Genomic DNA, 25450 nt, shown 5'->3' with positions numbered 1-25450 from the left:
CACTGACTATGGGCCAGGCACTATGCTAAGTGCTTTACGAATATTGTCTTATCTGACCTTCATAACAATGGTTCAGGGTAGGTGTTAGTATCTCCCCATTTTAGAGATAGGAAACTGAGGCAAATAGAGGTTAGACAACTTGCCCAATATAACACAGCTAGGAACTGTCTGAGGCTAGATTTGAACTCAGATCTTCCTGACTCCAGATTCTACATTTTATCCACTCTGACACCTAGCTGCCTGCATGAGGTGTTTTTTTCTTTTACCCCAAAACTTTTCCTGTCAGATTGTCAAGATCTGTCAGAGGGATCAGCTATTCCCTTAAAGGGTGGGGAAATGGAGACCTTGAGAGCTTGAAAGAGGTCTCTAGATCATCAATGCATATAAGCACTTGTAATCTTTGATCCTTTAGGCATCACATATCTCTGACTATGATTGCCCAGGCAGTTTATGGTGAGGGCAGCCTGGGCTCTGCTGAACTTTGGGTAATGGGGAGTTTCTCCTGTCTGGATGGGAACCCTCCTTTAAGGGAGGCTCTTCCTGGCTCCCATCTCAGTAGCAGGGTCTAGCCCCTAGTCTTTTGCATCCTAATCTTATCAGTTTGAACTACAGTTCTCGGGTTCTTGACTTCTGACCAAGGTTCCAACATAAGAGAGTTTCCCAGTTTCTATCTTAACTGCTGCATGTTAGCAGGAGGTATGAGGTTTCAGGGAATTTCAACTTGTATGGCATTCCTTCCTCCACCCCAAGAAGGGCTAGAGTAGAGATAGGAGTCAACAGAGGGGCTGCCACAGGCAAAATGTGGGCTGGTGAAGCCTAATATCCTCATCCTACCAGGGACAAACCTCTCTTGTCCCATGTACCTCATCCTTCCACCCCCAACTAGGCTGGTACTTGGGGCCAATGATGAGCTCCAATCATGCTGTGATAGTGATTTCTTCCCTGATGATTTTGGGGTTGGGGAAAGAGTTATTTTGCTAAGCAAGAGACTCAGTTACTAAATCCAAAAACAATTCCCAGACAAACAGGTAAGACTTCTAGGGAACTTAATCCCAAAGACCTCTGAAAAAGGTAGATGTTCGTTTCTGGATATGTCACGGACTAAACTTAGACCAGCTTTTTGCCCTGTTTGTTATGACACTGGGTGCCACTACTGGCAGGCAGTTTTACCCAAAGCACTATGTGAATTTACAGCATAGAATTCACAGGCTTAGTCTAAGCCCCTTTCAAGGACATCTGGATTTTAGGGGACAGAGCTCTGGCCAAGATTGCCAGTAAGCAGAGTGTCCCTAATGATCCAAGCCTTCAGGTCAGACATAGACCTAAAAGATAGGCGTGGGCCCTTGGACCCTGTTTCCCACTAACATGCAGTTTGTGACCTTTGAACACCAAATCCTACAACGCCTCCAGAAGCCACATATGACACAGAAGGTCCTTCTGCCTTAGTCCTACTGCTAGAGGACAAACAGAGGCTAGAGGAGGAAAGAATTAATTGGAAAGAGTTTTTAAGAACCCCACAAAGAAAGCATTAAGAAGAAGGAAATGCAATTGTTACACATTACAATACAAAAAGCGGATACAGACTAAAGAATAGAAGCTTGGCTTCTTTTCTACTCAGTGATACTCATTGCTGGCAAGGGGCCACAATTTAAAAGCAACAAGCAACCAGAATCCATCCTACCATCCTTTGCTGAGGAAGGTTTACTGGGAGGAAGTGTGCTGAATTCTAGCTATCTATATTCACCACAAACTGCTGTTGTTTAAGGTAGGAACACACAGAGTGCCCCTGAGTAACACTGCTTTGGTCTGAATTGCCCTTTTAGTGACCATTCCACTCTTTATTCTGCCCCATTCCTTCTGCCTCCCACAATTGCTTCCCACATCTCATTCCATAGCAGTTATGGGAGTGTCAAGACCTATATAATATATTCATGGGAATCACTCAGCCAAGTCTATACTATGCAGGTGGATTATTTATCCCCATTCCTTCACTATCTAGAAGAAGGGCTCTGTAGATATGTATGTTCTACTTTGAGAAAAGGGCAGACACTTCAGGATCCCTGCCTTAAGAAAAAGAGACTTCTCACAGCCCTTCACAGCCATCTCTGGAACTTGTCCTAGGTTTCCTGTCTACTGTGTGCCTGGCTAAAAAGTCCAACTTCTTTTGGGATTTGAAACCTTTATTAAAAAAGATTTTAGCACTGTTTCTCTGAATTCCTCTGAAATCCTCTAAGACCTTCATGATTTATTGGGACATTCCTTGACAGAGTGCAAAATATTTTGCTGAACTTTCAGGTGCACAGCCTACAAAGGCAGCAAGGTCATTTTAGAGTAGAGTTGTTGTTGTTCACTAGTTCCAGTCATGTCCAGCAATTTGTGACCTCATTTGGAGTTTTCTTGGCAAAGATATTGGAGGGTTTTGCCATTTTTCTTCTCCAGATGAGGAAACTGGAATTCAGTGACTTGCCTAGAGTCACTCAGCAAAGAAATGTCTAAGGCTAGATTTGAATTGAGGAAGATAGGTCTTCCTGGCTCCAAGTCCAGCAATCTATCCACTGTGTCACCTAGCTGCCCCTTAAGTAGAGCATTAAATGTCTAAAGCAGTGGTTCCCAAACTTTTTTGGCCTACCGCCCCCTTTCCAGAAAAAAACATTACTTAGTGCCCCTGGAAATTAGTTTCTTTTTATTTTAATAGCAATTAATAGGAAAGATAAATGCACCTGTGGCCATCACCAGCTTCCTGGATCACTGCAGCACCCACCAGGGGGCAGTGGTGCCCACTTTGGGAATCACTGGTCTAAAGGAATGCCTGCAGCCGTAGAGGATAGTTGCCAACTGTGTTGATGGAGAAAACTTCATTCCTAATACCTGTGAGGAAGACTGATGTAAATTCCTTGGCTTATGACTAGTTCAACCTCCTCATTTTTAATATGTATAAAGCAAGCAGTTTGCCCCAGATCATACATGACAGAGCTAGGGTCCTCACTCTAAATTTCTAATACATTTATACTACCTTGTCACAGACTGACTCAAATTGCCATGCTCTAAGCCAGTTCTAGCTGTATCTTTTTTTTTTTTTAAACAGCTGGGAGAAGTTAAATGGCTCAGTGGACTGACTGAGAGCCAGACTTAGAGATAGGAGGACCTAGGTTCAAATCTAGTCTCACATACTTCTTAGCTGTGGGACCCTGGGCAAGTCACTTAACCCCCATTGCCTGACCCTTACTGCTCTTCTGCCTTGGACTCACAGTATTAATTCTGATGATATAAGAAGTTGGGGTTTTTTTTAAATTAAAATAAATAAAAATAAAAAAGAATCAGCAAAAATTTCAAAAGTCATTAATTTTTGTTCTTGAAACTCACAAGTATAGTTGTAGGGATCTCAATAACTATGCACCGAAGCACTAAGGAGGATGAGTGCTGGGATTCTTTGCACAAAAGTTAAAAAATGTGTTTTTTCATTTTCCAAACCATGCCCTCTAATCAAAGGCCATTAGCATCAAGAACCTGATCCATACTGGCTACTCGGGGTTTTGTGGTGGTAAAAATAGGAGAAGTGTATGTAAACATGGGCATTTTCAAATTCAGTTTCAGAGACAAGACAAGGGGTACTGGGTGAAGGCAAAGATATAGAACCCTTATTCTGCTCCCAGGTCAACCTCTTCATCTACTCAAGTACATGAGGCATTTTTACACTTTTTCCTGGGTTTCCTTTTCTATTGTAAGCCAGGATTAAATTGCCATGGCAGGGGGAGTACTCTGTTTCCTGGGTGTTCCATTTTCCTTCATTTTGGGGATGCTCTTTGGAGATAGTGCTGTACACTGGAAAGAACACTGGATTTGAAGTCAGTGGTCTTGAATTGTAGTTCTACTACATACTACCAATTGGACCTGAGGCAAACCATTTAACCTATTTGATTTGCAGGGGGAAATTTTTTAAATTTCTCTTGCCTTCAGTTTCTTCATCTATAAAGTAAGAGTTCTGGATTCATTAATCTCTAGGATCTCACCTAAGTCTAAATTTGTGATCCTTTTACTGAGGAGTTGAGAAGCATGAAATTTTGAAAGCAGTTTAAGGTTCAATGACTTTTTGGCAGACTTCGTACAAAATTTAAAACCTACAAAGTATATGAAAGAATAAAAGAGCAGACTTGTTTACTGATTCCCCAAATGATTCTATCTATTGCTTCCAAGTTGTGAATGAGGAATTGGGGAAAAGTAACAAAATCTGTTGGGAATTAACCACTACAACATTGTATATTCTCTAGCTGTAAAACACAACTGTAATAAGAACATTCGTTCAGTCATTTCAGTTATGTCTGACTCTTTGTGACCTTATTTGGGGTTTTCTTGGCAGAGATACTAAAGTGGTTTGCAATTTCTTTCTCCAGATCATTTTACAGATGAGGAAACTGAGGCAAACATAGTTAAGTGACTTGCTCAGGGTCACACAGCTAGTAAGTATCTGAGGCTGAATTTGAACTCTAGTCTTCTTGACTCCAAGCTCAGTGTTCTATCCACTGTGCCATCTAACTGCCAATAAGAACATAAGAAAAATCTAATTTTTAATTGTTATAGGGTGTGATCATTGGTCCTAAAAATGATTGATAATTAAAACAAAAAAACCTCAAAAAGTCCATTTACAAAGGAACATGATTCTCTGAATGAAAGTTTTGTTTCTAGTTTGGGTAATTCAGGTAGGGAGTAGATTTATTTCTTGAAAGAAAAAATTCTCAAACTGAAAAGCAAACGTGTTATATAATGGGGGTGGGTGGGAAATGCTAGATTGGAGTAAGGAGATCTGAGTCCAAATCCTCCCTCAGTCAGCTACATACTAGTCATATGACCCATGTCAAGTCATAGGATTATATTTAGATCTAGAGTTCATCAGGCAGCTAGGTTGTGCAAAGAATAGAGTGCCACGTCTGGAATCAGAAAGACTAATTGTGAGCTAAACTCCAGCCTCAAACACTTACTAGCTGTGTGACCTGAGGCAAGTCCCTTATCTCTGTTTATCTCAGTTTTCTCTTCTATAAAATGAACTGGAGAAGGAAATGATAAATCACTTCAGGATCTTTGCCAAGAAAACGCCAAATAGAGTCACAAAGAACAACCAGAGTTGGAAAGGATTTTTAGTGGAAGTTATTAAGATCCTCCAGCCTGGTATAAGGTTCTTAACTTTTCTGTGTCATGGATCCTTTTGTGAACCCTGATGAAGTCTATGGACTCTTCAAAAGAATATTTTTAATATATTAAAAAATTACCAGGGAAACCAAATGTAACTGTATACTACAATATATATGGCAATATGAATTAAATAAGTAGAGATGTAATTTTTTTCCCTCCAAGTTCACAGACTCTTGAAATCTATGCCCATGAACCCCAGGTTAAGAAGTCTTTCCCTGGAGGTCTCCAGAACTGGCAAACTTTCTATCTTCATATCTTGAACACCCACATTTTTTACTCATGGATGGTGAGAATTGTAAGTATGCCTTAATTTATGTAATAGGATAGTTGAGGGGGGAAATAATAATGTAGTTTTATTTCAAATTTTAAAAGGTTACTTTCCAAAGAAATAGGAATTAATGCTATCATAGTGTAGTTTTGTTGTTGTTCAATTGTTTCAATTTTGTCCAAACTCTTTGTGACCCCATTTTGGATTTTCTTGGCAAAGATACTAAAGTAGTTAGCCATTTCCTTCTCTAAATCATTTTATAGATGAAGAAACTGAGACAGACAGGGTTAAGGGACTTGCCCAGGATCATACAGCTAGTAAGTGCCTGAAGATAAATCTTTTGACTTCAGATGCTGTACTCCATCCACTGAACCAACAGCTGCCCCATAGTGTGAATACTCACCCCTAAATTATATATGATAAAAAACTAAAGGCTGCTGGGGAAATGTGCCAAGGGAAAGAAAAGAATTTATATCATTAGCAGCATGGGAGAATACTGAGACATGATATATTTAGGTCCTGTGACACATAATAACTACTTAACCTCTTAGAACTTAAGGAAACCCTCTAAGATAAGTTACAGATGATATCCTGCATGGGTGGAAGGAGTTCTCTTATAGTTTTCTATGCTGATGAAATGATAGGTCTAGACCCCTCCCCAAAAAAATACTTTCTTGAAGTGGAATCCACCTATACATACATACAGTACACCTATACATAATACAGAACACAAGTGAGTTCATTCAGTCTTGTTTGAGGAATGCTGACTTGAGAACAGGAAGGTATAACAAGAGTTCTTTCAATATTTAAGATTTGCAAAGCCATAGTTATTCTCTTCTTTCCCATCTTATTTGCACAAGGGTCCATTGGGCTTCCCAAGCTCACTCCCAACATTTGGGCTCCCAGGTTTCACATCCTGTGCCTTCCAGAAATCAAAGCCAGTCCATTAGGAGACTGAAAGCCCAGGTGCTAGATATGAGAGTAGATGCCTTCAAAGGCTGAATCCTGACCTGCCTTGCCTGCTTTGATCCTCCCAGGATCAAATACAAAACAAAGAAGGCAGAGGTTTTAGCATTTCTTTACAGAAGGGAAAATGAGTCAAGGAGATTAGTGGCATGCTTAATCAAGGAATGAACAACAAAAGAGAGAAACGCTTATATCCCAGCTCTTATGACCCACTGCCCAGGACATTGTGACCTGGGCTTCAGTAGAGGTCAATGAGAGATGGGCATGTGTGCAAAACAGGAAGCCCTTTAGATGCATGGTAATTACCCCCATCAAGGTTTTAAGCTTCAGTCTTCCAACATGCTACTATTTTAGGAGACATTGTTAATATCCTGCCCTTAGAAAATGAGATTATATTTTTAAAGCACTTAGCCCAGTGCCTGCCACATAGTAGGTGATATGTAAATGCTTAATATTTTCTCTCCCTCCTTAAATCACACATTCTGCCTCATTTTCAAAATTTTGTATCACTAACACTTAGCACTCAATGAATGGTTTTTCATTCATTCACAGAATTGTGAAAATAACTTGAAAATTATAGGGGCATTCAAAGATTTCAATCTGATCAATGATCAACGAAATGACCAGCTGTAATTTCAGAGGACTTAGGATAAAATATGCCTTCTAATCTGCCTGAAGTCAGAAGGTCAGTGACTGTGCAACAAACACATTTGATAAACATTTATTCAGTGCCTACTATATGCCAGGCACTATGTTTGGTGCCAAAAATATAAAGTCAAAAAATGAAAACAGTTCCTGCCCTCAAGTGACTCGTTCTACTGGAGGGAAAACAGATATGCCAAAACAAAATATATGCAAAATAAATATAATTTCCCAGGATAGGATGGAGTAGGAGATTGAATAGGACACTAACCATAAGCAAGTCAGGAAAAGCTTCAAGTAGGGAATGACAATTGAGCTGAACCTTAAATGGAGGTAAAAATCCCAAAAACCAGAGGCAAGAAGGGAGAATATCCTAAACATAGTGAACAACCTATTCACTAAAGGCAAAGTTGTAAAAGTTTTTTGTTTTTGTTTTTTTTAATCAGGCACAGGGAACAGCATATAGTCAAGTCTGGCTGGTTTATAGAATGAGATAGAAGTCTCATTCCTTCTAATGACATAGAGGACCACCAGATCTCATTTCTTGTACCAATGCCTTCTAAGGTCTGACTATCTGCCAACCACTGTATCTTTAGGACCTGTGGGCCATCTGCCCTCCATTTTCAGGAGAAGGACCAAGCCAGCTATGATTTTTCTTTCTTCTTCAGTCTGCACTCCTGGATCTGGACTCTTTCTATCATTCCCCATCCCACACCCAATTTCACCATTCTCCAACTTTTAGATTCATGTCATGTATTGTTTTTCCCCTTTTGGAATGAAGGCAGGGACTCTCTGTTTATATTTATAAGCCTGGTACAGAGCAATTGAGCTCTTAATTGGGGGTTTGTTGATTTGACTGAAGTTGAACTTATCTTTTATGGGTTTGCTTTCCCAAATTGGGTGGAGAAAATCCATCCTCAAATTCACCCTTAAATACTTACTGTGTAACCCTGGGAAAGTCACTTAGCTTCTATTTGCCTCCATTTGTTCAATTGTAAAATGGGGAGAAATAGCAGCACCTATATCACAGTATTGTTGTGAGGATCATATAATTGAAAGTTGATTTTAATTGTGTTTTAAACTTGATCAAAATGGCATAGGTTGTTACTCTCCCAGGCATTATAAATCTGGACTCCTTACTTTTTTAACTTCACCCTCCACTTACATCCCAGGTCATTTGAGTTTCAGTTTTATTATTTTAGTTTATATCTCCACCCTGGTATTCAAGCTGATTCAATCAAAATGAGTATAGACTACACCCATGTCCTGTATGCTCATCCTATAATACAACACACCCATATCTACAGATTGATTCTAATCCTGATCCTATCACCTATGGATTGCTCTAGGCTCCCTCCCTGACCACCTTTTACACACTTGGCAGGCCTTTGATGTCCACCAAACTTTCTCCTATAATTCCAAGCTGTTGCATGAGAAGAGATCACACCTGGGTAAAAGAATTGGCCATAAATCTGCCAGTGAATTAAGGAGATATCTATCCCAAGCATTTGAAAACTTTCCCTGGCAAAATGGGTAGATGTGTTCTAATGTCCACAAAAGCAGCAGAAGCAGGCGCAATAGACTATTGGTCTAACATTGAAGACACCAAATTCATCCACTACATCTATGGTCATTGCCAGCAGTCCTGACTCATGTCTAGCCACTGGGCTTGAAAATCTCTGGAAGAGAGAGTAAAGTTGATGACTTTATACAACTCTGCCTCACTTAGATCTAATTCATTCACAAGTCGGGAAATCACCCAGCATCCACTATTTTACCCCAACATTATGATGCAATTAGTCCTTTACAAAAATGAAGAATATAAGAACTTCCTTCTCCCAAAGAAGAAGTAATAGGGAGGAGGTGAAGTAACTCTTAACCTACCTCCTCATTAAAATGTTCACTAATCAGGATTTTTGCCAGGGGAGGTCCAAATGATGTAGCCAGGCCACTCAGAAGGAAAACACATCTTTGTTTGAAAGACTCTTTTGGCTTTTTCTTGGGATCTTTGATCATTGAGAGAAGACATTGCCCCAATTTATTGGTTATTGCTATTGATCATGCTCAGGTCCATGGCTTTGCTTAGGTGGCCAATGACCTACTTTATTAACCTGTCACTGATAATAAATTGGTGTCTTGTACTGGAGAAAACCATGCCTCAGTTTGCCTTGATATAATTTTATTCACCACAGGAGCAAACAAGATTATTCTTAGAAAGCACTTAGCCTAATGCCTCGTGTATTAGATGCTAAATAAATACTTATTATTTTTTTCTCCCTCCTTAGGTATACATTCTGCCTCATTTTTTTTTAAACTGTATCACTAGCATTCAGAATAGAGCTTACTTAGTACATAGTCAGCACTCAGTGAATGGTTTTTCATTCATTCATTCAAAGAACTGTGAAATTGAACTGATTTTTTTTTAACCTTTACTTTCTGTCTTAGAATCAATACTGTGTATTGGTTCCAAGGCAGAAGAGAAGTAAGGGCTAAGCAATGGGGGTTAAGTGACTTGCCCAGGGTCACACAGCTAGGAAGTGTCTGAGGCCAGATTTGACCTCCCATCTGTAGGCCTGGCTCTCAATCCACTGAGCCACCCAGCTGCCCTGTAAAATTGAACTGAAAAGATGCTTTTGAGCATTCAAAGATTTCAGAACTCTGATCCATGCAGTGATCAACTGTGATTTCAGATAAGATGAAATATGTCTCCTAACTCTCTACAGAGAAGTGGTGAACTATTGGGTCAGAAGTGAACATATATTTATCAATATGGCCAATTACTGATTTATTTAATTTAATTGTACTTACTTTTGGCAGGGAAGGTTCCTATGGAAGAAGGGAAATAACATTCATGAGAGAGAGAGAAGCACTGATAAAACATTTTTCAAAAATTGGATTATAAAGGGCATTAAGTTCCAAATGGAAGAGTTAGTCTTGTATCCTAGAAGCAACAGAAAGTCAATGAAACTTTCTGAGCAGGAATGTGTATGGTCAGGTCTGTGCTTTAATAATATCACTTTAGTATCTGTGTGAAGGATGCATTATGGTGGAATGAGGTTGAATGCAGAAATATTAATCATGGCAAGAGTTGATAAGGGTGTGCTTGAACAATCCTCTTTAAAGCAATATGGCAGTACATGAACAAGAATTTCATAGGATAAGAAAAGCCGGATGGGTTGAGACCTGAACTTTTAGAAATAATTACCTGTACTTATGGGATCTTAAATCTATTGAAGTCAATGCTACAGTGTTTTTCAGAAGACCAAAAGCTTGAGGCATTGGGTATTCTTAGTACATAGCTAAGTGAATTACCTTCTTCAGCATTTCTCCCTCTTTACCAAGCCCAGCACCTGCACCCAAAAACCTCTAGGGATAAATTCTTGGCAACTTCTCAGTTGTATGCTGTGTTTACCTATTAGCATTTAAAGAACTGGAACATTCCATCTTGCTCCAAAGAGAATGAGCTGTCACTTGCATATAACAAGGAATTGCTTCCCAACAGGAGAATCTTAACTCATTCCCTGGAATAGAGAGGCCCACACTCCCTCCATCCTGTCACCTCTGCCATCTCCATCTATTGAAATCTTTGTTGCTTCTAACTCCCATTACAAGTTCCTCCATGAATTCTTCTCTGATCGCCTCCTTCTCACATAGCATTTTTCCCTTCTAACATTCATGGATATTTATAATTATCATACATGCCATAACACATTGTCTTGTCTCTCTCTCTTGCTAGTCTTTTTGAGGATAGAGACTATGTGATCTTTATTATTGGATGTTCAACATCACCTAGGACAGCATCCTACATATAATAGGTGCTCAATAAATATTTGTTGAATTGAATTGGACATACACATATCCCTTTTCCTAAAAGTATGATTTGGTACATGTTATTTTTAAGATTAAGGTCACTAAAATTGATTTTGGTTTGGTTTAATAATGTCTCAAGCTGATTTCAGATAAACCATGAGATATTGAGCAGGAGAATTTCTTAGAGATCATCTTAGTCCATCCCTTGAATTTTAGTAAGAACTAGAGAGACCAGGAATTACCCAAATTTCCATAGGTTGTAAAAATCAGAGTTGGGATTCAAACCGAAGTCTTCTGGCCCACAATCATTGTACCATGCCCTGCTGCCAGTTTTCTCTAGTGAAGTTTCACCTCTTTAACAGATATTCTGCTGCACAGTCTTCAGTCAGTAAAAATAAACTAAAATGTCCTAGGCAGACTGACTCTGTGACCAACTTTCCAAGAAAATCTAAATGTTTCGGTCTCTAGGGCACCTGGTCTTCTTTCTTCAGTTCTCCCTGCCTGACCACCTAGATTCTCCATGGAAGGTATTTGTTCTCCCTTCCCTCCCCCCATGAGGTAGAATGTTTCCCCAGAATCACCCCCAGGGCATTAGAATTCTTGAATAGCATTAGTGGAGCAGATGCCATGTGGTTCCCCTGAGTCACTCAGCTGAAACACGGAATGGCCAAGTCAAAAGTCTTGGAAAGATTTGCCTCACTAAAAATGGGTAAAGTTTGAGTTTAATGGGCCTGCTAAGCAGACTAAAGAGCAGGCAGAATATTTTTTGAGAAGAGACAGTGGGTTTAAGTTTGTGAAAGTACTATAGCCAGGAGAGAAGGGCCTAGGCTAAAGCCCCTGAATGGAATGTTATATAGTCATGTCTCCAAAGATAAACAGTAACTTGGAAAACAGATTTCTTTTTGCAAAAGTTCTGCTGACCGCTCCACACAACACTTTAAAAACAGAGGACAAATTGAAGATATTTACCAGCTTTTGATTTTCTGACATATTTCTCCATGACATTCAGCTCTGGAGCAAGCCATGTTTTAGAGATATAGGAGATAGTGGTCTATGATTATAATAGCTCGTGTTTCTATGGCACTTGAAGGTAAAATGCATTTCACATGTTACCTTACCAAAAAAAAAAACAAACCCATGAGATAGATGCTATTATTGTCCCTATTTCACAGATAAGGAAGCTAAGGCTAAAAAAGGATTAGATGACTTGCCTAAGATCACATGGCTAGAGTCTAAGGTAATATTTAAATTCATGTCTTCCCTGAGTCTAAGTTAAAAAACAAACAAACAAAAAAAAAACAAAGCACCTTTTTCCTACTTGTTTCATTACCTAGTTGCCCTTAGGCATAATTGAATCCACAAATTGGCAAATCATTTTCATTTTCTTCTGCCCATTTCTGGGATCAGAAGTGCTAACTTATAGCTGAATGGCCTGATTTGGCACCCATTTATGTCCTATCCCTTTGGATCACTGAAAGTGTAGGAAATATCTCAGGGGAAGGGTAGAGAAATCACAGAGAGCAGATATTTTCCACTTCAAGTGTACTTGTGTCCTTGAGTCTTATTCCTTGGACCTTTCAGAGCCTGGGGTGTTTTTCAACCTCATTGAGATTTGTGTCACTGGGGGATGCTGCTCCTGAAGGGGAAGTTGCTTTTTTAAGTAAATATTTCTCCTCAGGTTTAAAAAATAGTTTGAAATGTCCTTTCTTTGTCTTATTCCACTTAGGGCAATCTCTGGAGCATTTTGGATTATCTTTGAGGACCCCAAGAGTGAGGAACTGAAGACTATTTTACAAATTAGCCTAATAAAGGGGCGATGGGCAAATGTCATCCCAGCCCTTCTCTCATTCTCCAACATCTTGTATTCCTTCTCTCTTGCCTTTTATTCTAAGATGTTAGGTAAATATTTAAAGAGAGAATAAGCACAATTCTGGGAAGCCCTGCTTTGAGAAAAATTGAGAAGTTAAAAGACAGGGAGCAAGTAAGAAAGAAATAGGAGATAGGACCCAAAATGCTGTGTATCTGAGGTCTCTCAAAGACATGAGAAATAAGGGAAGGTAAGTTTGACTTCAGGCAGGATCATAACTTAACAATCTTCCCATTTTCTTTCAGCATTCTCTCAAAACAGGTAAATAGCAGCATCTCAAGCAAAGGACATATTGAAAGAATCACAGAATTTGAGAGCTGAAAGATACTTCAGTTGCCATCTAGTCCAACTCATACATGGAAGGGAACATGTTTTGTTTTGTTTTTAGGATATTTTTCCATGAAAGATACTTCAGTTGCCATCTAGTCCAACTCATACATGGAAGGGAACATGTTTTGTTTTGTTTTTAGGATATTTTTCCATGGTTCCATGATTCATGATTTTTCCCACCCCTCTTCCATCCCCACTTCACTGAGCTGACAAGCAATTCCACTGGGTTATATATGTATCATTGTTCAAAACCTATTTCCATGTTATTCATATTTGCAGTAGAGTGATCTTTGAACATCAAAACCCCAATCATATCCCCATAGAACCATGTGATCGATCAGATGTTTTTCTTCTGTGTTTCTGTTCCCACAGTTCTTTCTCACAAGTTCCTCTGGATGGTCCTGGATCATTACATTGCTACTAGAAGAAAAGTCTATTATGTTTGATTGTGCCACAGTGTATTCATCTTTGTGTACAATGTTCTTCTGGTTCTGCTCTTTTCACTCTGCTTCACTTCCTGGAAGTCTTTCCAGTTCACATGGAATTCCTCCAGTTCATTATTTGTTTCAGCACAATAGTATTCCATCATCAGCAGATACCACAATTTGTTCAGCCATTGCCCAATCGATGGACACCCCCTCATTTTCCAATGTTTTGCCACCACAAAGAGTACAGCTATAAATATTTTTGTACAAGTCTTTTTCCTTATTATCTCTTTGGGGTACAAACCCAACAGTGGCATGACTGAATCAAAGGGCAAGCATCCTTTTAAAGCCCTTTGAGCATAGTTCCAAATTGCCCTCCAGAATATGTTTTGAAAAAATAACAGTTCTGGAAAGATGGAAGATTTAAGAAGGCACAAGAGAATCTACATTTTCACCATTCCCTTTGAAAATGGTTCTTCCTTCCTGGGGGCAGCCAAGTGGCTGCCAAACCTAGAGAGAAGAGGTCTTTGCAAATTTGACCTCAGACACTTTCCAGCTGTGGCAAGTCACTTAACCCCCACTGCCTAGCTCTTACCACTCTTCTGCCTTGGAATCAATACACAGTTTTGATTCTAAGAAGGAAGGTAAGGGTTGTTTTGTTTTGTTTTGTTTTGTTTTTAAAGAAAAGAAAATCATTCTTCCACTCTGGTTAATGCAATGACTTCTCTTAATTCCAATGGACCATTGATGAAGCATACAATCCATCTCCTAATAGAAAATTGATGAATGAGAGCTGTAACTCAACTCTCATACAGAGGGAGACATATCATTATGGACACAGCCTATACTGGAGGAATTTGTCTTGCTTGTCTAAGAATATCTGGTTTATTTTTCTTTATTTTTGAGAAGGGAGCTGGGAGGAAGGAATAATAAATGGTTGTTAAGTGAAAAATACAAAATAAAAAATTTAAATGACTCTTCCCTGAAGAATGAAATTAAAATTCCAAATTCTATAAATAATTGACATAGATTTGAAAGAGTAAGATGCATTAATAGTCAATGAACAATCAGTTCTTAAAAGAAATATAAATGATCATTAATAACCATGTTAAGAAGATTCTACTAATTAGATGAATGCAAATTAATACAATTCTGAGATTCCACCTTATATCTTTTGAAGCAAGTTTATAGTTCATGTTTAATTAGTTATATATCCTTGTTTGTGAATTTGAATGCTTGCTTTTTTATGTTTACTAAGTATAGAATGATAATCTATGTCAATGACTATCTCAGAACAGAGGAAGGCACTTGTGTACGCACAAACATGTGCCTATCCCTATTCCTGCTGGCTCCGTGATCTGTCCAGGCATTGATGCATCCTATCCATTAGACTCTAGAAGTTACAAGACTGAAGATGTAAACTTTCTTTTGAGAAATACCTTTTAAATAGCATTATATCCTAATTCATGTTGAGCATGGGCAGAGCCTACATCACAATGATGTATTAAATGATTCTAACCATCTTTCTTCTTTGTATGCTCTATGTCAATCTGGGCCCTATCATGAAGCTGTTATGTTGCTAGGAAACTGAGTCCATTCTGGTAATTCAACAGAAGTTAGCATGTTTTTTTTCTCTGTTTGGCAGTGGAATATAGTGTGTGATGAAGACTGGAAACCACCACTAACAACCTCATTATTCTTCCTGGGTGTGTTGATGGGATCCTTCATATCAGGACAACTTTCAGACAGGTAAAGAGAGCCAATCTCCAGGCTTGAAGACATTCTCATTTGGTCAGCTTTGTCAATGTCCAAAGGACTGGAGCTGGTTCAATTTTTTAACCCTGACTAATGAATGCCGTGACAGGCTCCCTGTGGATGGCTCACTGACTGACAGATAGCAAGCAGGCAAAAATGAGATCTATTTCCACAGTACTTCAAACCAGACCTGAGGATTGTGAGGGGTGACAAGGATGGAGGATAGGAGGCAGAGCCCCTTGCCTGGCTACTTCTTGTCTCTGGTCTTGGATGGTGCAAGTGTGATGCTGCTAAGAGATAGAATTGGCCTCTCAAAGTCTTTCCCAATCCAAGGGTCCTACAGCAATAGAGGCCTCACTCATTCCTAACCAGAGAAACCCCCATAAGTCAACAGAATTTTCACTTATGCCCTCTGAGACCTTCCACACTTCCCAGCTTCTTTCCTACCCTGTTTCTCTTTTCATACAATTCTCCATTGGGTGTGTATGGGGTGTTCAGGGAGAACTAGCACCTCTGGTATAAGGGCTTGATGAGCCCTAAAATGGCTGTTCATCAACCTTTGCTATCTACTTTTCACCCAACTCTCACCTGAAATTCCAAGAAACTACAGCATGTGCAGTGGGCACAACCTGGTAAAACAGACAGCAGGTTCAGTAAATAGGCTAAACCAGGTAGAGAGTAAAGGATGGGCCTCAGATGTGTTAGTGAGTTAGGGGGATGCCTACCCCAAGCATGTGTAGACTTTTCCCAGCAAAATAAAATGACCACAAAGGCAGCCGAAGCAGACACAATGGAACACTTAGAGCTTGGTCAGATGTCAAAGAAGTGAGGCCATCCCCTGCATTTCAGTCAGTTTTCCTGTCTTCTTTCTTGCCCCTAGTCTTTGATAACTCTGGAAGAGAAAGTGGGACCAATTACTTTGTGCAACACTGCCTCACTCAAATCCAATTCACTAAAAGTCAATACATCATGTCTTGATGTTAATGGTCCTCTTCAAAAGAGAAGACAAAAAGCAATAGCTATAGCCATTGCTATATAGCTAATAGCCTTCCCCAGTGGGATGACAAATAAGACAAGAGTTGGGAAAAATATAGTATTTCCTCCAAGACTAGGAATTTGGTCATTAATTTTCAACAGCTCACTCCCTCATTCCTTGCTCCAACTCCCTCAGAGAATCTATAAAAGTTCACTAGGTCCTGGAAAAGAAAAAAAAATGGGAGTAGTACTGTTGGTGGTTATGGGTGACTTTTCTTATCTCAGAACCACTCATTAATGTGTGATGGAGGAATTTGCTCAATAAAAATCTTCATGTCTTATTCATTCAAAACATAGCAGCGTGAAAACAGAGCACAAATTAATAATGGAGAATGCAGCCCAGGCATCTAGTTAGCAGGAGGTCAGCCACCACTTTGAGTTAAACAAGGTACCAAATAAGTCAACATCAATTTATGAGGTTTGTCTAGAGTTCAGAGAAAGTCTTGTTACAGATGACCTGGGGATTTTTGTCCATGATGCATGATGTTCTTGAGAAGTGCTATAGGTAGCCTTCATCATTAGTGATAGAGAACAACAAATATCCCAGGACAGAGTGATTTTTTTTTCTCCTTGTCTGTGAACAAGGCAATCCTTCCTTTCTAACCAAAAGAAGGTCAAGGTGAAAGGAGATGGAGATTGTTGAGCTGTGCATCTCATTACATTATGTGATCTAAAGAAGATTTTAGCAAAATCCTCAGAGGATAGAACTAGTGATATAGCACTAGTGATATAAATAAAGTTTTGCATTTGTACAGTATCACACATTTCTCAAAGACACCATTCTTATGGCCTTTCATCCTCATTACAATCCTGTGTATCAGTTTTATTATCATTTGACAGATTCAGAAACTGAGAATGGAGAAGTGATTCCCTTATCCAGGTTAATGAATTACCAAGTGATTAGTGACCAATTAGTGACTAAAACATATGTCCAGTGACTGATCTGTAGTGGCCTATATTTCATAAACATGTAACTCTCTGACTCTTGAAGAAGCTGCCCTGGAATCAAGTAGGTACTTCAGTGGATTGAAAGCCAAGCCTAGAGGGGAGATCCTGGGTTCAAATATGACCTATTTATAAACTTCCTAATTGTGTGACCCTGGGCAAGTCACTTAACCCCAACTGCCTAACCTTACCACTCTTCTACCTTGGAACCAAAACATAGTGTTGGTTCAAAGATGGAAGGAAAAAGTTGTTGTTTTGGTGTTTTTTTTAATGCGCCTTATAGTTTATCCCCTTCACTCTCCATCTAATACAAAGGGCAGTCATCTTGTAATGCTACACCTTAGCTGGGAATCTTGGACATATGCCCTATTTCTTTCTTGCTACACCTTTTCTACCAGCCCCAGGTTCCTGCTGCCTCTTCTAGTTATAATGGACTACAGTATGTTTAAGTAGCTCAAGGGGAAAAATAAATTTTTTTCTAAATTGAGCTTTTTTAATAAAGGAAAAATATAGCCTCTGCTGCAGTACTCGATGTCTCATTGTGGAATTGATGTGATCCTCGGTTCTCAAAAGCTGCTTTTCCAGGCCCAATTGTGACAAGTTCTAAAATATTTGAGTCTAGCCCTGGTGAAGAATTTTGTTTCCTTCATATAAGTTCAGACTCATGACCAAGTTGGTCTTTGTTTTTTTTTCTCTTTTAAATTGTTTTGGTCTTTCATCCTAACATTATATTTAAAAACAACAAAAGTGCTCAACACAAGACCAGCACATCACATGGGCTTCTCGCCCCTGTCCCCAGCCTCCTTCCTCTGTCCCAAGATACCTAACTAGACCAATTTAAGCAGTAGCAATAAGTAGCAAGGACAAAGGCAAGGCAAACCTAGAGGATGGGCCCTTCTATTACTACTATAACTTAGAATTCAGAAGACTGAGGGACAGGGGCAATAGAGAAAACTGACTGCACCAAAGTGGTAAAGCTTTTTTTTTTTTTTTTTTTTTAACCCTTAATTTCGGTGTATTGTCTCATAGGTGGAAGAGTGGTAAGGGTGGGCAATGGGGGTCAAGTGACTTGCCCAGGGTCACACAGTTGGGAAGTGGCTGAGGCCTGTGGTAAAGCTTTTGAAAAAAATAACTCTTGAAGACCATTTTCCAAGACACTGGAGCACTGGGGGAAGGAAGGAGAGGATCAATATAGGGGAAGGGAGTACCTATACCAGAGAAGTCATGGATGTTTGAGATACCAAAGTATAGGAATCAAAGACTAGTCATCTCATCTGGTCATTTCTCAGATGACAAGTTCTGAATTTTGTGGTTTGAATTTGGTTTTTGTTGGGGGAGAGGAGATGTCTGGATACCTGAGCTTTCCACTGATGCAAGAATTTTCAAATAAGTAAACTCCCATTCTCATTTTAGAACAGCATAATGAATCAGCAACTTATAGTCTTAGGGAGTTAATCAAAACCAGAAAGGATTTATAAGTGCCTACTATGTGCCAGCCATAGTGATAAGCACTAGAGATACTGAGAAATGCAAAAGACAGTCCCTGCTCTCAAGGAGCTCACAGTCTAACTGGGGAAGCAACATGCAAACAACTATTACTAACAAGCTATAAATAGGATAAATTGAAGATAATCAACCCAGGGAAAGCATTAGATTTAAAGGAAATAAAACCGACTTTTGTAAAGATCCCTGTCAATGAGAATTTCCAGTCACTGCTGATGATTTATGTCCCAGGGGCCCACTCAGCACTGCCTGAATATTGCTTCAAGGGACAGAAAGTGGGGAGAGCCCTTGTGAAGTTGAGGCTGTCAGTCACTTCTGTGGTTCTGAATCTACATGACTCTCTCTGGTACCCAGGGATCATCCATTAACTTCTTCATTTCAGAGGAAAAAATGGAGGTTGTTGATGAGTCTATATGAATCTTCAGTTGGGACTTGGAGGCAATGGAGGCAAACTCCCTTAATTTCTTGGCAAAAAATGAAACTTCACTTCCTGTCAATGGATTTTTTTAATGCAGTTATTTGATTTTGCACCAACTTTACTTCCAAATTATATTCTTCCTCCCTCTCCCCTATCATTTGTAACAAGGAATGTTCTTATATGGGGGAAGAGGTAAGCAAAATTAACCAGAAACCAATGAAACTTGATAGCATATGCAGTTCTTCACATCAATAGCCCCCCATTTCTGCAAAAAAAGGAGGGAGATGCATTTTGTTATCTAAGAAATTAGGGTCCAGGATTAGTCATTATATTTATGTAGTATTAGGTTTCAGAGATATTTTTGTTCTTTCTATTGACATTTTAAAAATCATTGTGTATCTTGTTTTTCTGGTTTTGCTTACTTCAATTCATACAAGTCTTGATACTAATGTTTGGCTGATCTTAGAGAAATTCTTCATTCCTTTAAATGTCCTAACATTTCTGTAACCTGATACTGGATGTATATGTGTGTATATGTGTGTTGCTTTGTGTTTTTAAGGTTCGGCAGGAAGAACATCCTCTTTGGGACAATGGCTGTGCAGACAGGCTTCAGTTTCCTACAGATCTTCTCCATCAACTGGGAGATGTTCACTGTGCTTTTTGTCATCGTGGGCATGGGCCAGATCTCCAACTATGTAGTGGCCTTCATACTAGGTAGGATGATCTCTGGAGTGATAGCAAAAAGATTCATGCTTCTCTTCTCCCTTCTTCCTCTTCTTCCTCCTCTGCTCACTTGCTCATTTCTTTCCAACTGCTTTCACAAAAAGTGAGGCAGAAAGATAAAGGAATAGAGTCTCAACCCTCTCAAAAGCTACAAGAAAGGTTCTTCCTGATAAAATGGGCAATAGGAGTCCCACTCAGTTGATAAGTATTGCACATGTTTTACAGCTTGAAAGTGTAGACCAAACATGTTCTATCATCAGCAATAGAAACTACAGAGATAATTTTTACTTCTAACCAAAGAAGGTGGAAGAGGTCAGGGTGAAGAAAAAGGTTTTATTTGGGGGATAAATGAAGCCCCATTATCAATCAATCAATAATTAAGTTGAGCTTGGACAGGTGACAGATCAAAGCACATCTCTGAATCATCACTGTCACATGATTCAAATCTGATAAAAATTGGCTGAGCAGGAGCACAAATATTAGTCCTTTTCATTCACCTCAATTTTAAAGTAATCCTGCTACTTTAAAATAAATTAAAATCATTATATAAGTAAATGAAAGAAAAACAACAACAATAAAACTGAAAATAAATTTATAAAATGTATAATTCAAATTTTCCAATCTTAAGATGTATTTAAATGCTATAAATTCATAGGCTCAGCTGGAAGACTGATGTCTTGTGGAGAAGCAAAGAAAGTGCCTGAGGGATTCATGAGGCCACCTGGGTATCATTTCAACCTAGCTTCAGAAATCCTCACTAACTTCCCTCCTCCTCAACCCCCCCAGTTTTTAAATGTCAGAGATTGAGCCATTACCTCAGGAAGAGGTCTAATGGAAAGGTTCATATAGCCTGAGCCATAAGCCTATTCTACAGTCTCTCACATTATCTCCCCTATAGGGCTGGGGGGAAGGGAGGAATGGGCTAAGTAAATAAAAGGGAACACATTGCATTGTTGGAAGAGGGGCTGGGGAAGGCTATGATTGCCTGTCTTGAAACCCAAAGACCCAAAGCAGCTCCTTGCTTCAGCTATTGCCCATGGAGGGCAACCTTTTGCATTACTAAAATGTTGTCAGTTTGTTTAGAGGGTTGATTCTGTCAAAGAATGGCCAAGCATTGAGCTATTAAAATGCTCTTTAACTCTTTTTTACTGTACCAATTATCCATCCACATTAGGCATCTTATTAATTTTTAATTTTATGGGTATCTTTTTGATATCATCCTCATTCCAAAGTATACCTCACCCTTCCTCTATCTAGAAAATAAAAACTAAAGGTCAAAGAGGGGTGGGAAGGGAAGCAGCTCAGCAAAAATTTCCAATATATCAAAGGAATCTGAATAAGTATATTCAATGTTACATACCCAGAGTCCCCCAGCACTGCAAAGAAGGAAGGGAGATGTATTTTCTCATTTCTTCTCTGGGGCAAAACTTAGTCATTATAATTACAGAAGTTTCAAGTTGAAGGGTTATTTATTTATTTTATTTCTACTCACATTGTTGTAGTGTTGACACCAGGTGCCTTTAACATCTTTTATTTAAACTGTTGTTCAGGGAGAACATATTGGAAATATATGGATCTTCACCTTCTCAGGTTTGTCCACTGAGTTTTAAGTCATTCAAGGGCCTTTAATCAGCTGCCATTTAAAAGAAGAAAACCTGACTCACAAAAAGAAATGCGACTAGTCAATAAGCTCCAGCTTGGATAGGATGATGGATTCTGAACATTATCTCTCTCCTCCCAGAGATCTTTAAACCTGAATAACTCTTTTCTGATATGTTTTCTTTGAAGTGAACATATTTACAACTTCTCTTGGGTGACCATCCAGATGTCATGTTCAAATTCCACTCCTTCAATCATTGATGAAGTGACCGTAAATCCAGACACTGAGAAGAAGGTTCATAGGTCATAGTGTCAGAAAAGAAGCAGGAAGAGAGAAGGCAAGACAATCTCTAAGGTACCTGACCCTAGGAGAGCCCAGAGGTAGTGAGCATACTTTCTCCTCTCTCTGACTCTAGTCAAATATTCTCTTCATTAGGAATTAATATACATCAGCAGATTATGCTCAAGAGCTGAGGAGGTCACAGGTTGTAGTCACTGCAGAATCACAACGGACAGTTTTCCTCTAGCACAATCAGGTCGGGAGAAAATGTTGAGTTGGTTTAGCAGCTTAGAGCAGTCATTTACAACTTTCAGGTCTACAGACAAACCACTTTCCAATTGTTTCAGCAATAATTAAGATACAATTTCAGTAAGGTCATAGGAGGGATATTTTTAGTTTAGATGAGGCTTCACAAAAGTAGGGGTATTTTTAAAAAATAAATCACTCTACTTCAGAAACAGAAACCTAGATATGCTACAGTGCTCTAGGTACAATGATGAGCACAGGCCAGATGGGGGGGGGGAGATAAAAGGGCGGGGGCAAAATGTTCTATCCAGAGCTTGACATTATTCCTAATCTGATGAATATAATGAGTAGGATACAATACAATGAAACTTTGAAAGAATTTCCTTAGAAACAGACTGACAAATGAGCATTTCCTTTCCTTTGGCCCCCTCTTTAAAAAGTTTGCCCATCACTGCTCTAGGAGAATCCATAGACCACTTGGACAATTTGCTTTTGTCAGAGTATATTTTGGTTAGGATTTGGTGGGAATGAGGGATAGGTTTGATTCTCATATAGCTCAGTGGTCTTTGGTTTTGTTTTTTTTTCCCCCAGGCAATAAACCTGGCCCCAGACCCAGTCCAGGATAATTTCATTATCTCCATTTCCAGAAACCCCCACAACTCTGGCCAGCCATCTCACATGGGTGCCATTGAATAAAATGGAAACTGAAATGGTCTGAATGTCTCTTGCCACCTCCAGCCATTGCTGGAGACCCAGCTCAGAGTGATGGTAGTGACTGTCCTTCATACTCTAAGAGTACCAAAATATCACTATATCGGGGTCTGCATGCAATGTGTCCAACTGTGGCCAAATAGACCATTTTGAACTTGGAAGGCTTTACCACAGGTTGGGTATAAATAGTCTGTATGAACATTTGGGATGAAGCTCTGAGTGGAATACCTACTGAAAGGAGATAAAGAATGTCAATTTGTATGTAGAAGACAAGGCACTGCTTTTACTAGAGTTTAAGTCATCTTGATATAGAAATGAAAGGAGAGGGGGAAAAAACAGTCATATTATAACCAGAACCCTCCAAAAAAGGAGAAAAGCATTTACTGAATGGCTTTCCTAGTAGCATATTAGGGTAATTGCACTGTTCCCATCTTGGAAATTCTATCTTATTGAATGTCTATTTTCCCCCCTGAAAGAATATACTCAGGTTTGCTGGATAGGTGACTCAGGGTCTTTCTGGAGGTGACCTGTGAATTCTTTCAATTTCAATTTTATTTTCTTGTTTGAGGATCTCTGGGCAGGTATCTTTGATAATTTCTTGTAATATGATATCCAAGGTTTTTTCTTGATCATGACTTTCAGGTAGTGCAATAATTCTCCAATTGTCTCTCCTAGATCTATTTTCTAAGTCAGTTGTTTTTTCAATAAGACATTTCATGTTTTCCTCTATTTTTTCATTCCTTTGATTCTGCTTTATTGTTTCTTGATTTCTCATGAAATCATTAGTTTCTAGATGGTCAATTCTAATTTTTAAGACCAGAGTTTCCTCTATCAGTTTTTGGTTCTCCTTTTTTCAATTGGCCCTTTTCTTCTTGGATTACTTTCCTTTCTCCTTGCATCACTTTCATTTCTCTTTCTCACTTTTCCTCTGCCACTTTTAAATGATTTTTGAAGTCCTTTTTTAGTTCTTCCAGAATTTGTGCCCAATCCATATTTTTCTTTTGGACTTTGGTTGTGTTTCCTTTGCTTTCACTGTCCCCTTCTATATCTGTACCTTGCTCTTTGTCTTTATAAAAATTATTTAGTTAGTTTTTTTGTTGTTTGCTCATTTTTTCCCATCTAATTATAGGTAGGCTTGGTGGGATGATATGATGTTCTGAGGGCTGAGAGCTCTGAGAGCCCCTTCCCCTTGCTGATTCAATTGACCCTAGTGATGCTGATATCTTAAAGACTTGCCTCAGGCTTAGGTGTAAGCTTTTGATCTCACTCTTATCTTGATGGGGGGGGGGGACTGATCAAATTCTAGCCTCAAGCTTAGTCTCAAGTTTTTGGTCTCACTATGTAATTGATCCAATCAAGTATCCCTTGTCTTGGATTATCTTGGAGCTCCACCCTGAGCTTTAGGCAAAAAGATCAGTACTTAGTACTATCATCTATTCCCAAAGTGTGAATTAAATCCTTGTCCCAAGCCCAGACTAGAATTCCCTAGGCTAGAGTTTTGGACTTCTCCACAGGTTTGCAATTTCAAGAGGTATGAGTTGATTTTTATCTCTATTTGCTCAGGCAGAGTCTCAGGGTCTGGATGTAGGTTCCCAAACCTCAGACAGCAGATGTGGGATGGGAGTGTGTAGCTTGCTCTTGGCTTGCTCTTCTCTCCTTGCTACAGCTTCTTGTTGGGTCTGCTCTCCTCTCACCCCAGTCTCCCAGATGTTCATTGTCTACCTTTTGGGTTTTTCTTTTCTTGAAAGTTGTTTCACTCTATGTCCTTGTTGGTTCTTTCACTCCTGTATTCATTTTGTGGCAATATTTTAATCTTGGTTGGAGAGAATTCTCATAGTGGCACAAGAGTTGCTAAGAATTACTCTGCCGTCTTGGTTCCACCCCTCAGAATTAACCATTTTGCCCTTTTCAAGAAGAGAATAGATATCCAAAGTGATTCCTGCCTCTTATGCCACACAAGAAATGCTTATAATTACTCATCTCTCCAGTTATTTTGGAAATCTCTGTGGTAAAAGGAATTCAGTACAGAAATAACATCTTTCTGGTCTAGAGAATCATAGGGATATCAAGGACTCTTACACATAGCAAAACCTATAGAAAAGGAACAGAAGAGGTCATTCAGACCAGGCACCTGCCCCCAGGAATGATTTCATGTTGGTCAACCTCCAAACTGTCCAAGAACAACAGTGGTTATCTTTTCAGAAGTGGCTGGCCCTTCCATGCCCATTTGGTAAAGTGTCCTTGGGTAAGATGTCCTTGTCCTCCTTTTGCTGTACATTCAGCCTGTTTCTTTTTCTTCCATGAAAGAATAGAACGAGGAAACATTGGTCTTTAAGGTAAGACTTTGCCTTCTTGAAAATTTATAGACGTCCCTTCTCTACCACACTCAAGCTTTTCTCAGAAATCTATCTCTTCCCTTTCATTTTGACCACTCTTTATTCAAATGCTGTCTTCAAAGGCATTAGCAACCCTGTCCTCCTTAGAGCTACTTGCACACTTCATTCCTTTATCTATTCATTCAACAAGCAATTCTTAAGCACCTATTTTGTGCCAGGCATTGTGCTAGGCACTAAGGTTGCAAAGACATTGATGAAATAGGTCCTGCCTTCAAAGAGCTTATATTTTATTATGGCCAACATGAATATGAATCATGTGCAAAGTCAAAACAGTGATTTGGGGAGAGGATGCTAGCAACTAGTGCAATTAGTAAAGGCCTTCGGTAGAAAGAGGTATTACTCAA

At 39.2% G+C, this 25450-nt stretch overlaps 1 protein-coding gene across 2 annotated transcripts in view; it reads left to right on the top strand.

The window, feature by feature from the left end:
- The window catches only part of SLC22A4 (solute carrier family 22 member 4), a 96605-nt gene that overhangs the window by 26183 nt on the left and 44972 nt on the right, over nt 1–25450 (top strand). For both annotated transcript variants that reach the window (XM_044664672.1, XM_044664671.1), the window contains exons 2-3: nt 15141–15244; nt 19711–19865. In XM_044664672.1, the coding sequence (XP_044520607.1) occupies nt 15141–15244; nt 19711–19865 (259 nt within the window). The remainder of the gene's footprint in view (nt 1–15140; nt 15245–19710; nt 19866–25450) is intronic.

Source organism: Gracilinanus agilis, chromosome 2 (assembly GCF_016433145.1).
Source record: "Gracilinanus agilis isolate LMUSP501 chromosome 2, AgileGrace, whole genome shotgun sequence".
In the NCBI taxonomy this organism is placed as follows: domain Eukaryota; kingdom Metazoa; phylum Chordata; class Mammalia; order Didelphimorphia; family Didelphidae; genus Gracilinanus; species Gracilinanus agilis.
Note: the sequence above shows the minus strand (reverse complement) of the source record. Positions and strands in the feature narration are given on the sequence as shown.